The following is a 24,378-nucleotide window of genomic DNA, read 5'->3' on the forward strand; positions in this document are numbered from 1 at the left end:
CACACCGCCCTCTGGTGGTCAGCTCACATCATAGTGAGCAGTCTAACTCCCAGTCAGCTTAACTCCTGAAGGGACAATTTGCATATTAATCTTTTATTATATAGGAGGATTGATTTATACCCAACATTTTGATTTTTATGAGAATTCAAATGATTTTTTCTGTGGAATCAGATGGCAATAAGATAATAAGTGTGACTTCAATCGTGAGAAACTAGAAGTTGATTTATTTCTTTTATATATTTTATTTTACAGTACTTCATATTTATGTTATTATGATCTATATACGTGTATAATATTATTTTAATATATTTATCAATGGCTATCATCTAAAATGGCCTTCTAAGAGTAAATTTCTGGATGGAGATAAGTTCCAGTTACCAATCACAAAATAAGACAGTAAAAAAGAGAAAAGATGTAAGTGAAAAATAAATTTAACAACATATATTAATTGAATCAAATAATGCCTCAATCATAAGGTCTAATTATAGCAAAAAAAGCAAATAAAAATATGAGATTTTATTGTAATTCAGCATGAAGATACATATGTTTAATAGTGTATAAAATAGTTTGAGGGAATGAGTGAGGGAATGGGGGGAATAAGGACACACATGTTAACACCTTAATCAATAAAGAAATAAAAAAATAGTTTGTTTTAATACAATTTTAAATTTCCTTCAATTTATTTTACAAATATGTATATTTCCAATATGTATATGGCCCCATTTGATAAGATGGTTCAGTGCTTGCTTATAACAATCTTATTTTTACTTTAAGAATAGCTCTTATAATGTAGAGATCAAGTTTTCTTTTGAAATTCTTTAAATTCCATTAAATACTATGGACTCTTTAATCAAAAGTTAAAAATAATGTTGTGACTTATTAAATAAATACTAAGTGCAAATTTATGTTGAAACTGAACATACAACACAATCAAAGAATTGACAAACTTGTTAATTTTATTTGAAGAGAACAAATGGCCTGGTCTTTGAAAAGCACTAAAGTAGACCCACTTTGAATCTTAATGCTAGTACACATTGCATGTGCCCCGACTCCTTCAACCCACCTCCTCAACATATGCCCACTTTTCTCCTCTGTTTGTTAACAGTCTCAATCTTTCTCCCAGGTTCGGTCTTTTAACCACTTACTTTTGATAAAGTAGGTCACTTAAAAAGCAAGCAAGCCCAATAAAATGAATTACAAAGACGACAAGATTAAACCGACTGCACCATTTTCATACATTGTAGCTGAAATTCTGCAAATATGCAGTTGGCTGTGGTTTGGCATTTAACAGCATGTGATCAGTAAGGAGGAGGAAATTTTATTCTCATTAACTGTTGCAGATTTACTGCAGTGAAAAAGAGCTATGTAACCCGAGATGTGACAGTACAGAAAGATCAAAGCCAGGGACTGGAAACTAAATAAACCCTCTGGCTACTTCCTGCAAGGAAAATTCACTTTGGCAATGTAAAACAGAGCCCAGTTAAAAACTACTCTGTTTTATGAGCTGTCATAGCAGCTCAAGTGGTTTGGACCGGCTGAGTTTAGAACATTATATTTCCTTGTTTTTGTCTTAGATACTGCTGCAAGCAGTTTTATAGACCCCCCCTTTTTTTCTTTAACACAATAACAAAACACACACACACACACACACACACACACACACAAAAGAAACTCTTTTCTTTTGGTTGAAACTGAGAAGGTAACTGCTAAACTTATTAAAGCAGGCAGGTCTTCATTTGCACATTCCTTTCTCATTTACTACAGTTTAATATTTTGCTCTTAGATTTATTTGGCAATACATTTACTTTAATAACTCATCAACAATCTGTATAATTGCTATTCAAAATAAGTGCAAATCAGTTTACAGAACCCACATGGCTCATTATCTGAGGATTGAGCTATTTGGTAATAGCACATCTGGAAGGACTATGGAGAATATGGGAATTAATTAATATTACATTTAAAAACCTTTAGGCTCTAGGTTTCATAAAAAAAATATTTGAGAAAAAATATTTGGTTTAACATTTCTAACATAAAAATTTTAAAATTGTTCATAAATACTTAAATCACATTGTTAAATCAATCAAAACACAGACTGGCCAGAATAAATCAACCTTAAATTAGAAAATATCCCCTAGTTTGGGAGTAAGCTCAGTATCATTGAATGCAGACTTAAAGGAAATAAAAGATGACATGCTCTCTTTTTCTCTCTTATTTTCTTGGATGTGGTGGTGCTTAGCAATCAAATTGCTTACAATTTGGTTATCATTAGCATGTGATTAAGCAAGCCTTTATGACGACAATTTGTATACTATTCCCTTAAAAACAAAACAAAAAACAACCCACATTTTTTTTTTTTTTGAAAATAACAGCATTCAATAGGTCAAATATGTTATAAAAGCAGTCATCTTTGTTGAAGGACTTTCTATTTTCTTTCCATTTAAATTTACAACTAATTTTTATATATCTGTGCAGCCAACAAAAATGCAATTAATACATGTAAAAATGTATGAACTTTAACACTAGATAATTGCTCTTAATGGTGGTGATATAATTAACTTCTCAGTCACGACTGGATTAATTCCCATGCCATTTCTTCTAGTACAAAGCTACACCATAATTAATGTGTTAACATTTTTATAGGATTTAGTCATATTCAGATTACTTTTCTGTTTATAGACTAAGTTATGTTGAATTTCTTCTCCTAAATGAAGTCCTAAGAAAGTGATAATAAATTCGATTTTAAATCTGGTTTTCTTTGGGAGCACCTTTGGACTTTATATACAGCTAACATGCATGCCTCAAAAAACTCTGCTCAGATCACCAGACTGAAAATTAACACAAACTTTATGAGGGCAGCTCTGTCGCCAACTTCTATTTCTTCTAAATTTCAAAGGAAAATAAATCACTTAAATTTTCCCCCCCCCCAAGTCAGTAGTGTAATTTCTCTAGGATAAAACATCTTCTAAAGTTTCCAGAATTCTAAGCCTTGATTTTTGGCTTCTATTTCTATATTTCAGTAAAGTTTATAATTTGCTAATGCTGATGTGTGATAGTCTAATAAAATTTGGCCTTAAAGTTATAGGCCCAATTTGCTAATAAAACCTAATTCAATTCTCTTTGGGAAATGCAAATCATTAGTGCTCTAGCAGCAGAACCAAATTTTCTTGTGATTTCATGACTACAAAGAAGTTGTCTCAATAAAAGTAAACAAATAAGACTAATATGTAAGGATTAATTTATAGGTATCAAATAATAGTATCATATATATACTGACATTAGTTAATTAGCTATATAAACTATTTGCATGAGACATTAACCCTTCTAGACTGATATTATCCCACGCATTTCATCCAAATTTGTTTATACAACTGTATTAATTTGTAGAGGACTTTATGACCTAACTACTTAGGACAAATGAATTAAGGTGTTAATAATTTGTAGCAACTTGCCTATAATTTGAAGCACCAATTTGCAGTAAATCATGTCAAATGTATTAAAGCAAAATAGATAAACATGTTGTGTTGTACAATGAGACCTACATATCTCACTCTGAATTGTAATAATATTTACTCTGGAAGTTTTTAAGCACAGTTCACTGTGAGACAAAGATAATGGCTTGCCATTTGGAAGCAGTAATGGTGTAATACTAAGAGTACTGGCTCTTGCCAAGCTTAAAGGTTCACTTGTCCCTTAAAAATCCTTTAGGCCTAATTTCTACATTTGTTAAAATAGGGACAATACTACCCTTTGCCTTATCTAACTCACACACTTGTTGAGGATCAAATGAGATACATGATGTTATAAATGCTAGCTAAATGAAAGTTACTAGTATTAGTCTTTGCATACTTAGATTTAGACCAAAAAAACATTTTATTTTTTGAAACTTTTAGAAGGCTCTTAAGACAGTCCATCTTCTGAAGTAATAAAAAAGAAACTGGCAGAATTGCTATGGGAGTATTTAGACAGAAAAATGAAATTTGATATAAGGATTATGTTAGAACAAGAGTTTTATAGTGTGAAAACCATTTATTTGCATTGGTTTTATTTTCTCATCAGAACTGTGTTATAGGGCAATTGCCATTCTTGTTTTCCTGTTTTCACTATCTCACAAGTTTGAGAGTAAAATGACCATTTCATTACCTTAGATATAATTTTCCCTGTCATTTAGTATTATTTTTTATGAATGGTTTTAATTCATGTCAAGAAAGTTTACCACTCATTTCTGATTGGTTAATACTGATGAAGGTGGAAAGAACTTAAAATTATTTCTATTGATTATACCTAGGTATAGTACATATTACTGAACTTGAAATACATATTTTACTTACATTAAAACCAATGTTATTTGCATAACCAAATACAATTATAATAAAAATTTCAGAGATTTGGATATTTTCAGATGAAATAATATACTCTGAAACAGAGTAACTTTTAAAAGTAAACAGAATACTGTTCTGTTACTCAATCCTACTGTTCCTATAAAGAGGTTGTACTCTATGTGTTTTAATCGTGTTTTAATAAAATTTCATTAAAACAGAGAAGCAACTCTTGCAAATCTCCCAAACTAAGTACAGCTGAGAACAAGTATTAGAGACATATGCAAATCATGAACAAAGAGGAAATAAAATGTCTAAGAGTGCCTTGTATAAGCATTCAGTAAGTTTTTGTTTTTTTAAATTTGTATATTGTTTGATAATAGTTTTGCCTTAAAAATTTATTTACGCATTGAGATTAAATAAAAGAATCTGTTGTCCTAATGTTTTCGTACATGCAAATGAATATAAATGGAATGACTAAATGTTCTAAACATACTGTAGACTTTCATTACTGAAATTACAGATATGGCAGTGATGGACTCAATTTTATGTTATCAAAACATCACAGGTGAATAATGTTTTTTATAAAAAAAAAGAAATTTCAATAAGGAAGAAGCAAACTATAAAATGTCTGCGGTCAACTCTTAAAACAGTGAAGAGTTTTATGTTAAGTAAATATATATCACTAAATGTATCTATTTTACCTATTTTGACTTTCATGATGACTTAAACCAGAACACTGACATGATATAATCTAATGTGTGGGCAATGTCCTGCGGCATAAAAGTAGGTGCTGAGAATAACGTTTATTCAACAATCAGGCAAGTGTACCTCACTACACTCAGTGATCTATTTTCTTTGACATACAATCATTTATTCATGTATGTAGGATTTAGCTTTGATTACTTCATAAGGATAAAATCTTAGAAATGAAGTTACAGATGAAAGGAAGTGAACAACGTAAGGCTCCTGTTCTCTGTTACCAAGTATATCGCACGATGGTTTCACCCATTTAAATTCTTAGAGAGGTGACCAGAACACCTCTTTGCTCCAGTCAATACGTGGGTATTAGCATTAAAAATCCCTGTCAATTGATAGGCAAAAAATGGAAATTGGGTGCTTTATTTTGTAACCACTGTGTCTGGAAAAATTACTGAAGTCAAGAGGTTTTTTTTTTTTTTTTTTTTTTTACAGATTTCGTGAAGCATGCTCTCTACTGAGAAAAATAGAAGAAATTGATTAACAAAAAGGCTATGTTCATTTCTGATAAAATTTTAATAACATTAAATAAAGCCGTGTTTTAATTAGTGATTATCTTTAAAAGATTTAGAAAGTATTTGCCAATACATTTAGTTCTTACAATACTGCTGAACAAAAATAGTTGGTCTCAATGTTTATCAAAGGAAATATTTCCTGAAGGTTCTGTTCACTATTTTTGGATCCTTTCATATACTGTCTATACTGCTGCCACAGAAACAATGGTTACTAAAACTCCAGCTTAGAACAAATGGGAGAGTTTGAGTTATCAACTAAAAATTGATAAAGGACTTCTCAAAGAATGGATTTTATAGGCATATTTCCTTTCTTCTCAATATAAAATAAGTTTTGCATTGGCCAAATTAAGAGTTGTAATAGACAATCATTTCATTTCTTCTTTGAGTAACTGCTTTGAAAAATCTAATCAAATAGAGTTCTAGAAATAATACGTAGTTCTGTAAACACTGCACAATGCACGCTAGGCAGGGAATATGTAAATTTTGAGGTGCTTTTCTCAAGTGGAAAAAATGGAGTAAATAGCCGAGTAAAGCCAAGGTGGCCTAGCAGCTAAAGAAATATCTGATTTTTACATGTAGAGTCCTTGTTTTAGGTGAAAATATACATTTAAAAATTTGAATGAAAGATGATTTCTTATGTATTAAGGAAGTAAGTAATTTGTTTGGTCTATTCAGTATGATTTTTAGAAGTACAATTAGCATTTCAACTGTGATTTAATGTTTGGAAAAAAATAAACTGAGCAAACAGAACGAAAGGTGCATATTGGTAATATATAGTTCATATAATGCACAGAAAAGTTCACGCCAACATATTCTAAGAAAGAAGGAGAGGGAGGCAGGCCGTCTAACAGACACAGAAAAGGAAAGCTTAAGAATCAGATGGCTCAGATCAGGACACACCCAGTTCACCCCGGGCCCCAGGGAGACGGTCCGAGTGACATCACCGTGTGGACCACAAAGAACCCAGGCCCTCCCTCCGAAAAACACTGTTCAAAGCCCCGAGGAAACCTAAGCAGCCTCTGTAATTTTTCCCCCAGTTTATGAAAATTGGATTCCTATAAAAGAAAAATGGACCATTTTTACTGCAACAAAAACTGATTTGTAAAAGCTGGAAGCAGTTTAAAAATACTCAACATGAGGTTCTTGTTAGTCTTGAAAAGTAAGAGTTATAATAAAAAACGGTCCAAAAATATGGTACGGATACATGGTAAAAAGGGGGAGAAAGCTAGTCTTACTCCTATTATTTTTAATTAGCTTCAATAGCAAGTTCCACTTTTAACACCAGTTCAGGTTTGGGGAGGGGAAGATTTACATCGGACCCTCTGGGACTGGCAGCTCTGAAGCTAATGCCTTGAAGCCCTAATGCATTTTGCATTACCTCTCAATGCCGGGGAACTCTGGCGCCCAGGGGTTCAGACTGATACTGAGGCATGTCTAAAACCCAGGATTCGCTGTCCAACTGCCACATCTATTCTATCAGACATCCAATCCCCCTTGTAGAATAGGATAGATGAGTTTACAGTTTTCAACATTTCCATTTACATGGCCTTGTTGTATTACAAAAATGCAGGCATTCAGATTAAGCAGGACCTCTGACTTGGATTTTAAGAAAAAGACTAATTTGAACTGTTCTCCAAATCTGGCTTAGTTTCTGCATTTTAACAGATATGCCCCTAGTACTAAATTTTGCCATTTTAGGAAGAAAGTGAAGGGTTTTTCTTTGAACAATTAAAAAAAGCTCTTATAAAAATTAGAAATGTATTCTTTCCCTCACAGGAACTTGGGATCATCAACTTGACCTGAACCCAGTGAAAAAGATACGTCAAAACCCCAAAGACAAAAAAGCCATGCTAAGGAGCACTGCCATATTGTTTCATGTTAAAAAACAATGACAATGTTTTAAAAATTTACATTTTATACATTAATTTTTAAAATATATTTTTAGTAATTTTAGAGGGGAAGGGAGAGGGGGAGAGAGAGAAACATTAATGATGAGAATTATTGATTGGCTGCCTCCTGCATGGCTCCCACTGGGGATCAAGCCCACAACCTGGGCATGTGCCCTTGACTGGAATCAAACCTGGGACCCTTCAGTCCACAGGCCTATGCTCTATCCATTGAGCCAAACCGGCTAGGACTATACATTAATTTATTATTATTTTTTCAGATAACTTGACAGTGCTTACTTATCAAAGATATATGAAAAGGAAGAGGGAAAGAATTCTTAAGTCATTTGAATAATTTTCCTGTTCAAAAAACAACTCAGAACATATAACATTTTCTCTTTTTAAAAAGTATTTAAAAATCAGCTTTTTCAATATTTAAAATTTAATCAAGAATTTATTTATTTTTTCCATAACTAACCCAAATTCTTCAAGTTGTCCATTAGGACTGCTTATTCTTCATCATAGCGAAGATGAAGAATAAGAGTTTAGCATCTTCTGCCCTAACCGGTTTGGCTCAGTGGATAGAGCGTCGGCTTGCCGACTGAAAGGTCCCAGGTTTGATTCCAGTCAAGGGCATGTACCTTGGTTGCAGGCACATCTTCTATAGGGGGTGTGCAGGATGCAGCTGATCGATGTTTCTCTCTCATCGATATTTCTAACTCTCTATCCCTCTCCCTTCCTCTCTGTAAAAAATCAGATTATATATATATATATATATATATATATATATATATTTTTAAGAGTTTAACATCTTCTGTTTATAGTTCTAAAAAAATGCTCCTATTTTGCTTAAAATAAAAATTTTCAAAAATAGTATTTTGAGTCAATGTTATTTCACCTAATAGGCTTTAAACTTACCTATTGGATACCAGAAGATGAAAGGTAGCCATTAGTTTAAAATTTCACATCTGGGACATTTTGTGGCAAATTTTCATGCCAAAATATGTGAATAATTATGTAGCAATTTAAAATGCTTAAATCTTTGCAGAATTAAAAAATAAACCAGATAAGATCTATGGTTTGTTACTATCAAAGAAGAGCATAGAAATCCTATTAAAAGAGAATCCAAACCAATAAAAAATGATTGAATAAAAGCAAGAGTAAATGATTCCAGAGTAGGAAATGCAGAAAAAAAACAACCAAGTTTGGGCTACACTGTAGATTTTCTCTGTATCTCTGTCCCTTCTTATTTGATCTATTACCTAACCTGTTCCTCCCCCCCCCCCCAAACAAAAACAAAAACAAAAAACAAAAACTAAGGAAATTCATTGTAAATTATTTCTCCTGGAGATAAAAAAAGAAAAACGATACAGTAACATGATTTAAAGCCTGAAAAATTACAAAAGACAGGAGATGAAAGACAACTTTTTTAAGGAAAGTTCTTTTTAAAGGGTAAATAATTCCCAAATCAAAATGATTGTAATAAATAAGTATATCACTCTTCTGATTTGAAAATAGTCTATATAGTAAGTTCTATGAACCAGTCATTTAAGCCAACATTACTCTGATGTGCCTTTTAGATATAAAAGACACTACCTTAAATATTTTTACCTTTTAAAGGGACTGAAGGTACAAAGGTAAGAGAATTTTCTCAGTCATTTTTAAAGAGTTATTGACAGAATTAAGAAATAAAACCCTATTATCTTTAGACATAAGTGCATAATTTAGTCACTGAGTACAAACATATTTGTTTTATAAAATGACCATTTTGAAAACCAGATGAGAAATTTTGCTAAACTGAGCTCATAAATTCATTGTTTTGTATTTTCAATTTTAATGAAAATGTTCAGATTCTTAAAAAACTGAAAGCAAATCTTTCTGAAGTAAATAATGCATAATTAGTATCCGTCTGTTTTCTGTAGACTGGGGATTGGCTGTGACTGAAGAAGATACAAAAATGTTTTCTTCACAATGAAACATAAATGGCAGAATTAATCTTGTAAATGTCATCAGTAAAAATCTCCCATATAAATATTAGGATTAAAAACCCAAATCATTTCTTTCTTTTCCAATTATGTTTTAGAAAACATTTGTATAAGGGATTGCCCCATGATGGCGTGTAGTAGTTATGATTAAACAGAGCCTCTATTTAAATGATTATAGCTAATATAGACAGAAACATCAGAAGTAATCAAAAGCCATATGCTTTCTGGTATGTAACCATGTTTAACTTTTATTTCCTAAGGCAAGGAGTTTCTTACCGTGACATCCAGTACAACAATAAAACTATTTTGAAAGTGCTATTATTTATTTAAAGTCTGCTACAGAATACTGAACTACATATAAGATATCATATTTCAAGTAATACTACATTTTCTACCATGCTTTTAAAACTCTGAGTCATGATCATCAATGAGTTGTGAAACCAATTCAGTGGGTTGCCAATGTGCATTTCAAACATGAAATAATAGAATAAAACAGAATTTATCATTGTGCATTATGGAGAGTAAAAGTAATTATTGTTTTAAGAAATTTTTGTTCTACATATATACAGGCATATACATATATATAAACAAATATGTCTGTGTGCATTGGGTTGCAATATGAAAGGTATTTTTTAATGGGGTTGTGGTAAAAAAAACAAACCCAAACCTAAATGCTTAGAAGTGACAATAGTATGCTGTTTCCTTCCAAATTAGGCATCATGTTTGAAAGAACATAAACTTTGGAAACATATAGACCTGAGTTCAAATTTTTTCAGTAATATCCTACCTAATAGTGTGAGTTGGTTATTTAAATTCTTAGAGCTTTGATTTCTTCATCTGTAAAATGGCTATAACAATTCTTTTCTTAAAATATTGCTAGGCAGATTAAAATAAATATGATGAATATTTGTAAAATAGATTATACATAATACATGATCAATAATAGTTGTAAATAATTACTATTAAATCAAATGGCTTATTATAAGTGACCAATAAGAGTTACAAAATATTAGTCATAATTGTATTCTTTCAATTACATAATGCCTAACTATATTTTCCAAACAGAAAACAGTTCATGTTAATGAAAAGTACAAATCTATAAGAAAAAATTAAATAAATAATTTAAAGGAAAAATAGTCTTAACAGCAAGTAAGACTACACCTATTCGTGAGACTAATTTGATGTGAAATTTCAATAGTTAGTCTAAATTCAAATATTACACCACAAGAAATGATATTAAGGAGATAATATTGTTTACACATTATGGTAAAATTTTATAAATCAATTGTAGAACAATACTGACATGTCAGTTTTTCCACTTAAAATGTTTCATTTGCATGCCATCCAGGGAGGAGAAGTTTTTAATCAAAGTATCAACTTGCTAAAACAGTGATGTCTGAATAATTGGTAAAATACATGCATTGAATTCTTATTTTATTTTATATTTTATTAGCTTTGGAAAACAATCCTGGTTCATTAATTTGACAAAAGTACTGTCTCTTTCAATAGAAAGCCTGGATTTTGAAAATCAGTGATGATGCATATATGTCTTTTAGATCTGTGATTTCCTTTTTTTTTTTTTTTTTTTTTTTACATAGAAAATATGACTTCAGAAATTAATTTAAATTCAAGCAAGCATAACCTTGAAAATACTGAGTATTTTTTCCTCTTTAATGAACAAAGATAGAAAAATGGGAAATGAAAAGAATTCTAGCTTTTAAAAACAAGGGATTTTCTTGGAAAGATTGTTTACCTGCCAGGAAATGAATGCTGCCCAACTACATCTCCATTCTGCAGGTGATAATCATTGAAGAAATCTGGACTTATGGCTCCTTCAGAGGCAATTAGTCCATCTACAAAAAAGGAAGATGGTAACTAGTATAACATTTTTGTAGGGAATAAAAAGGAAACCATTCTATCAAGCAACACAATAGCAAGTAACCTGCATATTTAATCTGGAAATAAAATGTTAGTGTGCCATGCTCTTCTCTTGGGAGTATGAACAGAAGACCATACATACATGTGCACTTTTAAAACAATCCAGCACAAAGCTTGAACACTTATTGAGCATCTACTACAAGGCAGTGCTATACTAGTGCAGAGGTGAGTAAGACAATCTCTGCCTTCAGGTGGCTCACAAAGACAGAAGAGGACAGGGTGAGGTGAGGTAAGGGGGAACAGATAGGAAATAGAATGAGTGAAGACAAGGAGACTTTTAAATAGCACACTGTCAGTAAAGTGCAAAAGTTTGGTTAGTATGTCCTGCGTTTTACACCCACACAGCTTCATTTGTGTAACATGATTAGGAAATTAGATACTCAAATAAGTGAATTTCTAAATAAGCAATGCTTGACAAACCTTAAAACAACACACAAACTTGGGTTAGAAATCTTTGTAAATATATTTTACACTCCCTGAGTTTTTATTAAGTGTACAGAACACATTTAAGTGGCTCTCAATGACTCAATCTTCATTATACGCATCAATTATTACCTAGCAAGCCCTACAGATGATTAGATACATCTGCATGCCATCCAGGGAGGAGAAGTTTTACTTTGACTACTTACACTAAATGGCTCTATACTATTATGCTTCTTGAGTTATTTTCTGTTGATTATAAAGTGCTTCTTTTCCTAAATCCAGGTCTGCTTTATTACTTCTTACTAATTTTTGAGTCTATTTTCTTATTTGCTCCAAACAAAGATTCCAGATATTCTATTTCTGATAAGTTATGGCTTTTATAATAACTATTTGGAAAGTTCTGAGAAGTTTCCTATTTTAAAAGTATTCTGGATTAAGTGACCTCCGGATAGATATTGGCTAGGTCACACTCACAACACTGTTTACAAATTTGGGACATGGGAAGTCAATTACTCAGACACCAGATGACCATTTTACACTTACATTTGTAACAATATTTTCCTGGGTCCTGTGATCAATACAAAAATTACAATACATAATTTCTGTTTTCAAGATTCTTATGTTAAGTGAAATAAAGAACAAACACTTAAGATGCAATTAAATAATACATGTCACTGATAAATAACATACGATGGAAACGGGTATATGTACCAAATGAGCGCTGGAGACAGAAAGCCTGCAGCAGATGGTGTGTCTGCAGGGCTTAGAGAATCCTACTTGTGGAGGGAAGCAGAGGTGTGGGGAATGCCAAGATTCCATAAAGAGTTGAGCAGCTAAAAAAATTAACATTATATGGATCTAACACTTTGTGAAACGTGGCTAAAATTAACAAGGTTAAGGCCACAAAAATCAACAAGCTCCTCTGCTAAGTGAAAACCAAACAACTGTGGATCAGAGTTCACGAAAGCTGCCAGTTTTAGAGGAGCACTGCTAAGGAAAATGCCAAAATAAAAGGTACACCACAGTTTGAAAATGAATGCAAAGATATCCGGCATGCCAGTAGAAGAAAAGATTCTACACTCAGAAATACTTCAGATATAAATACACTAAATAAAAAGATAATAGAATAAGATTTTAAAAATTATTACATGAAACATGATCTAGTGACGTGAGCCAGATTAGGAGGAAACTAAATGTCAAAAGCGTCATTTTGATCAGAGCCCCCATTGTCTTCAAAGGGAACAACGAGGAGCAAAAAGATAAGTGGAACACAGAGCGGAACTATAAACCGGGAGCTCATCAGAGATCAAACTAAATATTTTCAGTTTAAAGATTCAACCAGAAATTTTATAAACCCAGAACACAACTAGTTTAACAATAAAAATAAGCCTGATATTATGTGAGTAAAAAAGCAAATTTATATTTCTGAACTTATTTTTTAATATTTCTAGGATACTGCAGCTCATCCTGTGAACCACAGCTGCTACAGTGTGATTCATGGCTTGACAAAAGTTAGGCAACTCTGATAGGTGAGCAATCTCTCTTCCCTAGAATTTATGTATAATTTAATAAAAGTTAAATTATACCTTAAATTAAATCCTCCATTCAAGCACCCCAACTTCTCTGGACCTGTCTGTTTTTCAGCATTCTGAATCCCAAAGTAATTGTTTTCTAGAAATACTACAGAGGAATCATTTATTCTTGATTACAGACTCCAGATAAATCTAGTAGTATTCTACTCCAACCTCGTTTCTTGTTCAAGGAACCGAAGAATTCCATGTCCCATTTAAATAACCAGAGAACAGCCAAGACCGGTTTGGCTCAATGGATAGAGCGTCGGCTTGGGGACTGAAAGGTCCCGGGTTCGATTCCGGTCAAGGGCATGTACCCTGGTTGCGGGCATATCCCCAGTAGGGGGTGTGCAAGAGGCAGCTGATCGATGACTCTCTCTCATCGATGTTTCTAGCTCTCTATCTCTCTCCCTTCCTCCCTGTACAAAATCAATAAAATATATTTTAAAAATAAATAAATAAATAAATAACCAGAGAACAAACGAAGACAGGTGACATACACCAGAGCACGTTGTAAGCTGCAGAGCATTATTTACATTTATGTTATTAAGTTATCTGAGGCCTTTATGCCATGGTTACATCCAACACACCTTTCTGAGGTGTTCCGAGTAACGATGGTAAATATGCTTGTAAGTAAAAGCAGTATGTACTGGAATAAGGGTGAATTCAAGGCAAATTGATTGTCAGCCCAGGTAATTTATCAGCCTTCTGATTTCTGAAAGTGAGTTAAAAAGCTGACGTATACACATTGTGAACAAAAGGAACAAATACAAAAACATTATCTTCTTATACATTGTTACTTAAATAAACTTCATTTTAAAAAGTCAAGTGAAAACATACTGTATTTTTCGGACCATAAGACGCACTTTTCCCCCCCTGCGTCTTATGGTCCAAGTATAGCCTACACATATACTGTAAAAAAAAAGTTCTTTTACTTGCCTGGCTCTGTGTGGTCTCTGTGTGCTTGCCTGGCTCTAAAATGGTTCTAAATGCTGCTGTTTACTTTACAGGGTTGATTACATGTGTTTATGACTGTGATGTTGGGTTTTAATGCACATAAAATATTTTAGGGCACTATTTGTTTCAGAATCTTTTTTTCTTCATTTCCCTTCTCTAAAAACTGGTGCGTCTTATGGTCCGGTAGTCTTATGGTCCGAAAAATACGGTAATATTGGTCTCTTTGGTGAACTAGCTAAAAGTGAAACTGTGATTGTGTGGGAGAAAAATAGATACCAATAATGGAGAAAATGAAAAAAAAAGAAATGACTCAACTAGGTAAATCATAACTCACTTGGCTGTGTGTGGTAAGACACACCATAGAAACACATATGGAAATGAAAATGATAGCTTTACAATGATTCTGAGATAGAAGCAAACCATTTTAAGCTTCATATTCCCGAAATGTCAAGTGCTAGGAATAAGATTCACCACAATTGATGAAGAAAAACAAAAAAGTAAAAAGTCATTTAGAAGTGTGTAGTGGTAGTAGTCCAGCTTTGCTGTAAGTGATAATATGCTTGCTCTGTTGGTAAATGTTCTAAAGCAAACAGCATAATTTTCATGACAGAAAAGGAAGTTAGTCAGTGATTACAACCATAATAATTTTAGACTCTAAGGAAAAAATACTATAACTAAAGGAAATGCTAGATTCCTATTTTATATGACAACATTAAAATCCTTTTAAAAAATAAAAGGGAGAAACATATACATTTTTTTTGACATATTTAACAGTTTGAATATACAGAAGGCAATACTAATGACTACCAGGTAGCAAATGATATTTCATTTAAAGAAAAAGATAAAACCTAGGGAGTTATGGGCCACTTAGCTTAACCTCTGTGGCTAAAAAGCTACTGACCCTGCTTTTATTGGAAGAAGCCTTCAGTTTCATGGAGACCAGGGACTTAAGTAATATGGCTTTCAAACCTGTAGTATTACAGATTTCTCTGAAGTTTCTGAAGATACAACCGCACAGAGAAAGGAGGTTGGCATTATCTAGGTTTCCCTGACACACACCAAGAGATACCACAGAGATTCATTTAGTAGATGAAGTACTCATGGAAAATGAACTAGGTAAAATATTAATACACTAATAAAATAGATGGCTTGATATGAGAACTATATCTTTAAATTCACAGCAATGTAATCCCCACCATATCATCAGGCCACAGGTATTAAAAAACCACCATGAGTATATCTAATGATAATATTCCACCCCTCAAGTGCTTAAGTTTACTTTTTCATCAGTGGTGGCTGTTTCTAAATTTTGCTATAAATTTATTTAATTTAGATTTTGCACAAAAGTCCAAATTGTACATTTTAATTATAAGATATCTTACATAAAAACATTTATGATTTTCATTTAAGAGGTTAATTTAAATAAATTTTTGGACATGTGCTTTAACTTTAAAATTTTTTTTTATTTATTGTCTAAAGTTTTACATAGGTCTCCTTTTTCCCCAGTTGACTCCATCCTCCTAGCCATTCCCACCCCGGGCAAGGCCCCCACCGCCCCAGTGTCTGTGTCCACTGGTTATGCTAATATGCATGAGTGCAAGTCCTTTGGTTGCTCTCTAATTCCCCCAACTTCCCTACCATTTGTCTCTGGATCTATTCTTGTTCATCAAATCATGTTGATCATTATATCCCACATATGAGTAGATCATGTGATGTTGAAGGGGATAGATAAGACTTTTATTTAATTATAGCTAAGTCTTCTCAGCAAACTGAATATTTTTTTCTTTAAAAATTTTTTTTTCCTTTATCGATTAAGGTATTACATATGTGTCTTTATCCCTCCATTGCCCCCCGCCCCCAACTCCCTTTCATGCCCTCACCCCCCTGGTGTCTATGTCCATTGGTTGTGCTTATATACATGCAAACAAGTCCTTTGGCTGATCTCTGTGCTTTAACTTTTTAGAAATCTGTTCTAAAATTCTAATTGTATTAAAACAAAAAAGTTGAATACTGTAGTGGTTAAAAGTTTTATTTGGTTTGAAAACGATGATTCACACTGAAAAGTAGCTATCAATCTTCAAAGCAAGAAATCTGATTCCAAGAAATTCTGATTTCTATTAACAAAAAAATTCATATCATATATATTTTACATCATTTTACTTCATGAATATCTGAATATGTAAGGAACAGCTGCTTGCCATTACCAAACTAAGAAATTTCGGTTGGTTGAAATTAATGATCTACACCATCTGGTTTGAAACACAAAGCAGTATTTCATAACTACTGTAAAGTTCAGTTAGGAAGAAATCTATTTGATTTTCAAAGTAAAGTATCAATTTTCTAGGATTCAAATAACTATATGAAATATAAAAATAATGCAGTGTTTATGGGCAATTTGCACAATACACAATTATGAATACACATGAATCAATACATAGTAGGAAAAAGGTGAGCCATTAATTTAGATATAATTATTTTCATGCTTTTTATTTCTAACCTGCTACAGATCTTAATTAGAAATCCTTTCCTTCCACTCATCAACTAAATGACTTCAATGAAGTAATATTAATACTGGCAACTGTGAAACACATTTAAAAGCCAAAATATGGAAAAACTTACCAATCTTTGTGTCAAACTCATCCCTGGAAAAAGGCAGTATGGCAGAATCAACAAGGTTGTAACATATGTAAGATTTACCTTGAAAACACTAGCCGAGTTTAGAAGGAAAAAACTATTACTATAAAGTATCTACATCATCCCAACCAATAAGAGTCATCAAATAGTTTACTACTTTGAAAATAAAGAAAAACCATGGAAAAAGTAGAGTTTTAAAATGAAATACAGGGAAAACAAAACATAAGTTAGTAAGTTATACATTTAAAAAAGGAAAATACATATTATATTTTCAAACAGAAGTCATAAGTCTTGAAGTTGTCATTTTAAGTTACATATTCTAGAATGTAATCAATTAAGAGCAATTAATTTTCCTGGCCATGCCTTTTATATTGAGATCACATAATATAAAAGGAATTATTTTGGAAAAAAGAACAGTGAGTTATTAGGTGAGTATTGAGGTTATGTCTGAAATGATTAGCAGAAGAATTTATACTCTAAAAGAAGTGCTTACAAAGCTTGGAATGAGCAAGGCTGGCAGATCAAACTAGCATGCAGACAACTGGTTACCACCTTACCTGAGCTGTAGAAAAGGTCAGGTCTTTCAAGAATATCTCCTTCATGGATGTAAGGTTCAATTCGATCATCACCATACAAATATTGCTCACTCTCATCCATCTGACGACTCTCTACCATTTCCAGCCACTGAGAGTTATGCCAGCGGAACTTTTCACTCTGAATTTTCTTAGCCCATTCTTCATCATATTCCTATAAAAAACAAATAGTCAATTATTACTACGTAAGCCCATGAAGGAACTTCTTTGACTCTCAGATAACAGTACTTTTATCTTGTGAGAATTTGGGGGAAGGGGGGGAGGCGCTTTTGATTTGCATCAGAGGAAACATTTATAATACCTGTTCAGAATTATTTTATGTAATAATCAATAAAAATCAATTCATACTTATATTAAATACATTTCTGTTTGGATTACCAGTTGCTAATGGCAATGTCAAAAATTGGAAAATCTTAAATTTCACAAATTCTTTATCACTAGACCTAGGTAAGGAATCAGACTTCAGATTTCAAAGAGTTTTGTGGCTATACTTATTTGTAGCACTAATGACAGGAGGTGAAGCATTAAAATTACATCTTTTGTTATGTCTTTTTGTTTAGATAACAGTTTTCAGTAGGACAAAAAAAGCACTAAAGTATTAAAGCAGTAGGGTATTTATCCTACTACTGAAATGGTTACTATGGAAATAAAATAATGTTATCTTATTTAGTCATAATTATGTCTTTATAATATGTCTAGCTCCTGCTTCAGCCATTAATTCCTAAGGAGTGAGACTACTTTATTCACTGCTGTACCTGTAATACCTGTTCACAGAGAACATCTTTGGTGAATGTTTTGAAGGACAAAAGGCAAGTTATTATAAACTACAGCTGAAGTTAACTAGCTTCCAGCTCTTTCCACAGATGATGGTTACTTCTGACTAATGTATTCACTTAAAATTGGTGGCATAGATGGAAAAAAAAAAAAAAAAAGGATTCAAGTATTTCTTATCCTAATACTAGAATTCTTTGTTTTAAATTCCTCTGTTACCTCTTTGACACTTTTTTAATAGTCATCTAAAAAGGAGTTGGAAAGATGCCAGCAAACAGTACAGTCCTCCAACAGTCAACACAAATTATGATAACAGAGGGAGACCAAATATACATTTTAGTCAAATTATTGAGCAAATTTCATCCAAAATTGAGGCTTAAGTAAAAAATTGTCATCATAAAATGAATTTCTGGGATGTAAGAAAAATCTGAAATTTTATAACAAAGGTAATTATTATTTTCGTATTAATAATTTACCTGTTAATTTTTTAAAAGTTTCACAGTATCACTAAATCTTTTAGTGGTGTCAGCTTTCAGACTGTCACCTTTGAAAATATAAATGCTCTTTTACAATTGAGGTCGTTGGAGGTAGGAGATATTTTGGGCTTTGGTACTGCTAATGGCAACTTGGCCACTGAATTATTAAAATTTCCTCTAATAGTTTTTTAATAATATCCTTAATAGCTGTCAATTTATTTCCAAATATAATTATTTTAAATTAAATTATATAAAAATAGAGCTATGATAAACATTAATCATTACATTTTACACTAAAACGAGTAAACATTTAATTCAACTGTTATAATTTCAATACTAAAATCACTGAAGGAGATTTTTTATTTGGAGTTACATTTTCAATGCTAGTCTGTATTTGAAATAGACAATTTAGATATAAACAATACATCCTAAATCCAAATGCCATGGCTTGTTGGCATGGTTACAATGATTAGATACAATCATTTAAACAATCATCCAAAAGGTTGATCACACGTAAGTTGCTCTGATAAAATGAGAAAATGCAGATAAAGCATTTAGAAAACCTGTGTAAACCTATATAGAAAACACTTAATGTTCACCATTACTGTTAATTAATTGAAGTTATGGCTCTCTAAGTTGGGTACTATTCTTATTGCCATATTACTAATGAGAAAATGAGGCCCAGAACACTGAAGTAACTTTGGGCAGCATAAATGTTGAAAAGGCAGTTAAACAGAGAATAAATGAACACTTGGCAGGATCACTGTAGAACGGATTCTTCAGTGAATACATATAATAAACGACTTCCAAGGTCAACACTCAGCTCTAAGATTTTTATGAAGGGGTCGAATTGTTGACCAAGCAAGTAGCTTCTGGTCTGGTAAGTATATTACACACTGTATTCTCAATCATGTTCTCTTGACCTGGCCACACATAGGAGAGTGTTAGGGAATAAGGGAATTGAAAAAAAATAATAGCACAGAAATGTTACAAGTAGTTTCATTGGCTACAGATTTTAGTAATCACTTTGGTTTTCCAAAATTAAATAAAATACTAAGTGGTGTTAATTATACAATAATGAATACTGTGATTAGCTTTAAAATAATTTAGCCCAAATGCTAAATATAACTTTGAATCTCTTCAAAGTATATGACTTCAAAAGTACAGTGTATTGTTTTGGTTCCACATGTGGCAAAGTTAGCTGCAAAGAAATATTACTGTCATATTAAAAGTGGCCAGATAATTTAAGAATGATCACATATATACTTATAGAAGAAAAGGATGAACTTATTATCATTAAGGTAAAGAATTTAATGTGTAAACAAAAAGCAAAATAATATTTTGGGCAAGAAATTCTAACTGGCCTTTTTTCTAAAAGATAAGTTAGTTACAACTTATCTTTTAGAAAGATAAAGGAGTTTTGGTATTATATGCCCAGGAGTTTTGGTATTATATGCCTTATAATACCAAAAATCCTATAAAGTCTACATTAAATACTGGAACTAATTTAAGTGGTATTGTTTCTTTTATGGATACTAGCTTGTTTCATTTGGCAAGAGGTATAAAACTAACTTTTCATTTTGGTAGAAGAACTTAAAATCTGATTATCTGAATGAAGTATTCAAGGAAGATGATAGAAAAACACATAACTTGACTGTTTTATTATAATTTAAGTTCAAGCATTGGATTTCCAGTGTAAGAACAGTAGTTAAAACCCAGCCAAGTGCCCTGGCCCTGTGGCTCAGTGTTGGAGCATCAGCCTGGGCACTGAAGGGTTGAGGGTTCAATTCCCCTCAAGGGTATGTAGGTTCATTCCCTGAACCCAGGAATGCCTTTAGGAGGCAACCAATTGATGTCTCTCTCTCTCTCTCTCTCTCTCTCTCTCTCTCTCTCTCTCTCACACACACACACACACACACATTGATCTTTCTTTACTCTCTCTTTTGCTATAAATAAATAAATAAATAAATAAATAAATAAATAAATGGAAAAAATATCCTCGGGTTAGTATTAACAACAAAAAAACCTCAGTCAAGAGCCCAAAGCCTATGAAATACAGGGTTTGCTATTCTATTAAGAGTAAAACTTGCCTCTTTACTAATAACTGTAAAATGTCAGAGGTAGGTATAATTCAAAAAGTAAATACTTAAATCACATATCAATAAAGTGTAGTCTAGTAAGTAATGCTCTGCACATACATACACACAAATTCATGCTTATTCTAGGAATTATCATCCTACACCCTTCTCGTAAAATTGTACTACACTGTATTATAATTTAATAAGTGTAAAATTGTGTAACAAAGATGTTATTTTCTTTACAAATAGCCCTTCTAATTAAACCTTCTTATTGCATTTCAAGCTTACAGCAATGTTCTTAATGAACCTACACATGCATACATGAGTTTTCAAATAAAGACTACCTGCCCTCCATGCAAACACACAAACCAAAAAGATCCATGAGCATCAGTGGCTAACATTTGATACAAAAGTATGACTGGTTAGTGTCTTGGGCACAGACTTAGTACCACATACAATATAATAAGACTGCCCTTAGGCTAATCTGAATTCCTTTAAAGTTTTGTCTTCTTTCTTTTATCAGTTTATGACTGAACTAGAGGCTTGGTGCATGTATCTGTGCACAGGTAGGGCCCCTCAGCCTGGCCAGCGATTGAGGTGGATTGAGCTGTCTTGCCTAGTCCCGATAGGTGCCAGCTGGCTTCGGGGGATGGGCTGCGGGAGGTTAGCTGTCCGGCTAGGGGGAGGGACTGTGGGAGGTTGGCTGACCACGGGAGGTTGGCTGTGGGCGTGCACTGACCACTAGGGGGTAGCTCCTGCATTGAGCGTCTGCCCCCTGGTGGTCAGTGTGCGTCAGAGCTACCAGCAGGGTGTCCGGTTGTAATGGTCACGTAGGCTTTTATACCTTACCTAATAACAGACGAACATGTAAATGGACCGTACCTCTGCTACTCCCACAGCCAATTACGAGTATACAAATTAACATGACAAAGATGGAGGGTTAATATGCATATGCAGGTGCAGAGCAGCCTGGTGGGGAGGGATGCCTGCTATGAGGGAGTGGTGGTGGTGGTGGGGGGGGGGGGGTGGAGGGAGCTATAGGAGCAGTGCTCTGGCCAGGAGCTAGGAGTTGCTGGCTCCCGGGTGGCTGTGAGCAAAGCCAGGGGAAGGAAGGCTTGTTGTATATAAATATCGTGCAACAGGCCTCTAGTATACAGATAAACCCATAGAACCAGAGCATCTCAACATTATAGAGCCAAAAAGTTCGAGTAGCACTGATATAGACTGTAGTGTCATTTTCCTTATTAAAAATAACTTTATTTTGGTTTTAAGTGTTTTTGTACTGTAAAATCCTGGATCTGACTCTCTGTGACTAACAAGGTTAACAAGTGCATTACTGTTTACAGGATACACAATGAAAACATATAGTTGTTTCTTCAGCTTTTCAAACACAAAACAAAACAATCCCCTTCCCCAGCTTTTCCTTCAGTAAACATAAGACAGAACATGTTATTCTATGCCAAGCTGTGTGACCATTTAGGATATAGGAAATTATGTTTTGCGAAAGATGACTACAGACTCCTGCTATAATGAATCCACTACAATGTCATGTGGAGCTTTCATGAGAGTGGCCTTGAGATTTGATAGGCATGTGTGGCTTGTTGTTGCAGACCACAGCGAAGATAACAACAAAACCCTTGACCAAGCAGTATCAAGGCATTAAAGTTATACCAGGACTTTAAAAAACATTTGGCATTTTATCGTTATAAAACTGTTTCAGTATTGAAAGTAAAATATTATAGAATTTTTTAAAAGATATATTTTATTGATTTTTTACAGAGAGGAAGGGAGAGAGATAGAGAGCTAGAAACGTCGATGAGAGAGAAACATCGACCACCTGCCTCTTGCACACCCCCTACCGGGGATGTGCCCGCAACCAAGGTACATGCCCCTGCCTGGAATCGAACCTGGGACCTTTCAGTCCACAGACCGACGCTCTACCACTGAGCCAAACCGGCTTCGGCGAATTTTTTTTTATTAAAATAGCACAGTCCCTTTACCCAGATAGAACCACAATAAAAAAGAACCAGTTTTCATTGATTTCAATCCCAGTATTAACAGCTAACTTTGGAAAATATTTTAAAATATATATAATTAAATTCAGAGGCTAAGTATAAAAATTATCAAGCTATTGTACTTGCGCTACTTTATAATATATAGCCCCATGTATTCTGGAGTTTACCAAACATAGTATTTTGGGATAAAGCATGTTTGTTATGAGGAACACAAAATTCTTTTAAATAATTTCTCCTTTCCTTAACGGTAAACACTGGTTAAAGTCAAATGAGATAGTATTGTTTTGCTATATGATGCTGGCTTTGGATCTTTATGCTTCTGTGACACTGATTTTTATGTTCCATATTTCTTGAAAATAAAATATTTTAGCTAAGGTGGTTGATTATCTATTCAGCAAGTGTAGTTAATAGGCTAGTACTGTGGTTCCAAGGGTTTCAGACTCCAAGAAGGTTCAAAAGTAAATGTTGGAGATTCCCATTAAATGGAAATCAACTGTCATCTATTATACTATTGTTATTTTAGAAAAGATCATTTTAACACTAAAAATATAAGCCAGATAATCTGAAAATAGACATATACTTTCCAAAGGCAAAACATGTTAACATGTTAACAACTTTACATTTGCAACTCCTCCCAGTCGTGGTCTCTCTGCATGTCTCTCTCTCTCTCTCTCTCTCTCTCTCTCTCTCTCTCTCTCTCTCACACACACACACACACACACACACACACACACACACACTCTCACACTTTCTCTCACTTTGTTTTGTATTTCTCCTCCACTTTGGTGAAACACATAGAGCTTTACTCTACTCCCATGGCCAGAGTTCTGGAATCCTAGGCCTCAGCCAACTTCTATGTTGTCTTCAATGAGCACAGTTTAGCATCTATGGCAAAACCACAGTTTCTTTGTGTCTCAGAGTCTGAATTTACGTAGATTAATAATATGGCATGGTATAATGCAAAGAACACTGGCTTAGGAGACCTGGGTTCTGATTCTGGCTCTGACACTAAGAGAGTATATAACTTTCTAAGATATTAAGGTATTTTAATATTTTTTGGCTCAGATTCTTCATTTCTAAAATGAAACAATTCTAAGATTTATTCAAGTTGTAACATTTTATAAATAAAAATCTATGAAGTAATTATTCCCCCAAAACTGAAGAATACTGGCAGTATAAGTTTATTTTAGAAAGTTAAATGGCAACTATAAATGAATATCCAGTGTCAAAAATTTAATAAATTCAACATATATCAATTAAATCTATTCCCTTTAACCTCTCTGCTCCAAATCTCTACTTTGCTCTTTTACCATCACCCCTTGTTATTAGAAAGTCATTATGGAAATTGAGGGATGTCATAGCTAAGCCACAGCTAAGACATACAAAAATATATCAAGCCATTGTGAAAATACTCTAGGAATATATAGAATATCCCCCCAAAATGTATACACATACTCT

At 33.2% G+C, this 24,378-nt stretch overlaps 1 protein-coding gene across 3 annotated transcripts in view; it reads right to left on the minus strand.

Annotated features, from left to right (window-relative positions):
• Positions 1-24,378, minus strand: part of KIFAP3 (kinesin associated protein 3) — a 110,085-nt gene that overhangs the window by 17,324 nt on the left and 68,383 nt on the right. For 2 of the 3 annotated variants that reach the window (XM_084865980.1, XM_084865981.1), the window contains exons 18-19: positions 17,545-17,734; positions 11,218-11,317 (exon numbers count right to left, since the gene is read on the minus strand). In XM_084865980.1, the coding sequence (XP_084722106.1) occupies positions 11,218-11,317; positions 17,545-17,734 (290 nt within the window). Of the gene's footprint in view, positions 1-11,217; positions 11,318-12,516; positions 12,659-16,972; positions 16,996-17,544; positions 17,735-24,378 lie in introns of those variants that run through there. The other variant, XM_084865982.1, reaches the window with a different exon arrangement.

Source organism: Pipistrellus hanaki, assembly GCF_964339955.1.
Source record: "Pipistrellus hanaki genome assembly, chromosome: 18".
NCBI lineage: Eukaryota > Metazoa > Chordata > Mammalia > Chiroptera > Vespertilionidae > Pipistrellus > Pipistrellus hanaki.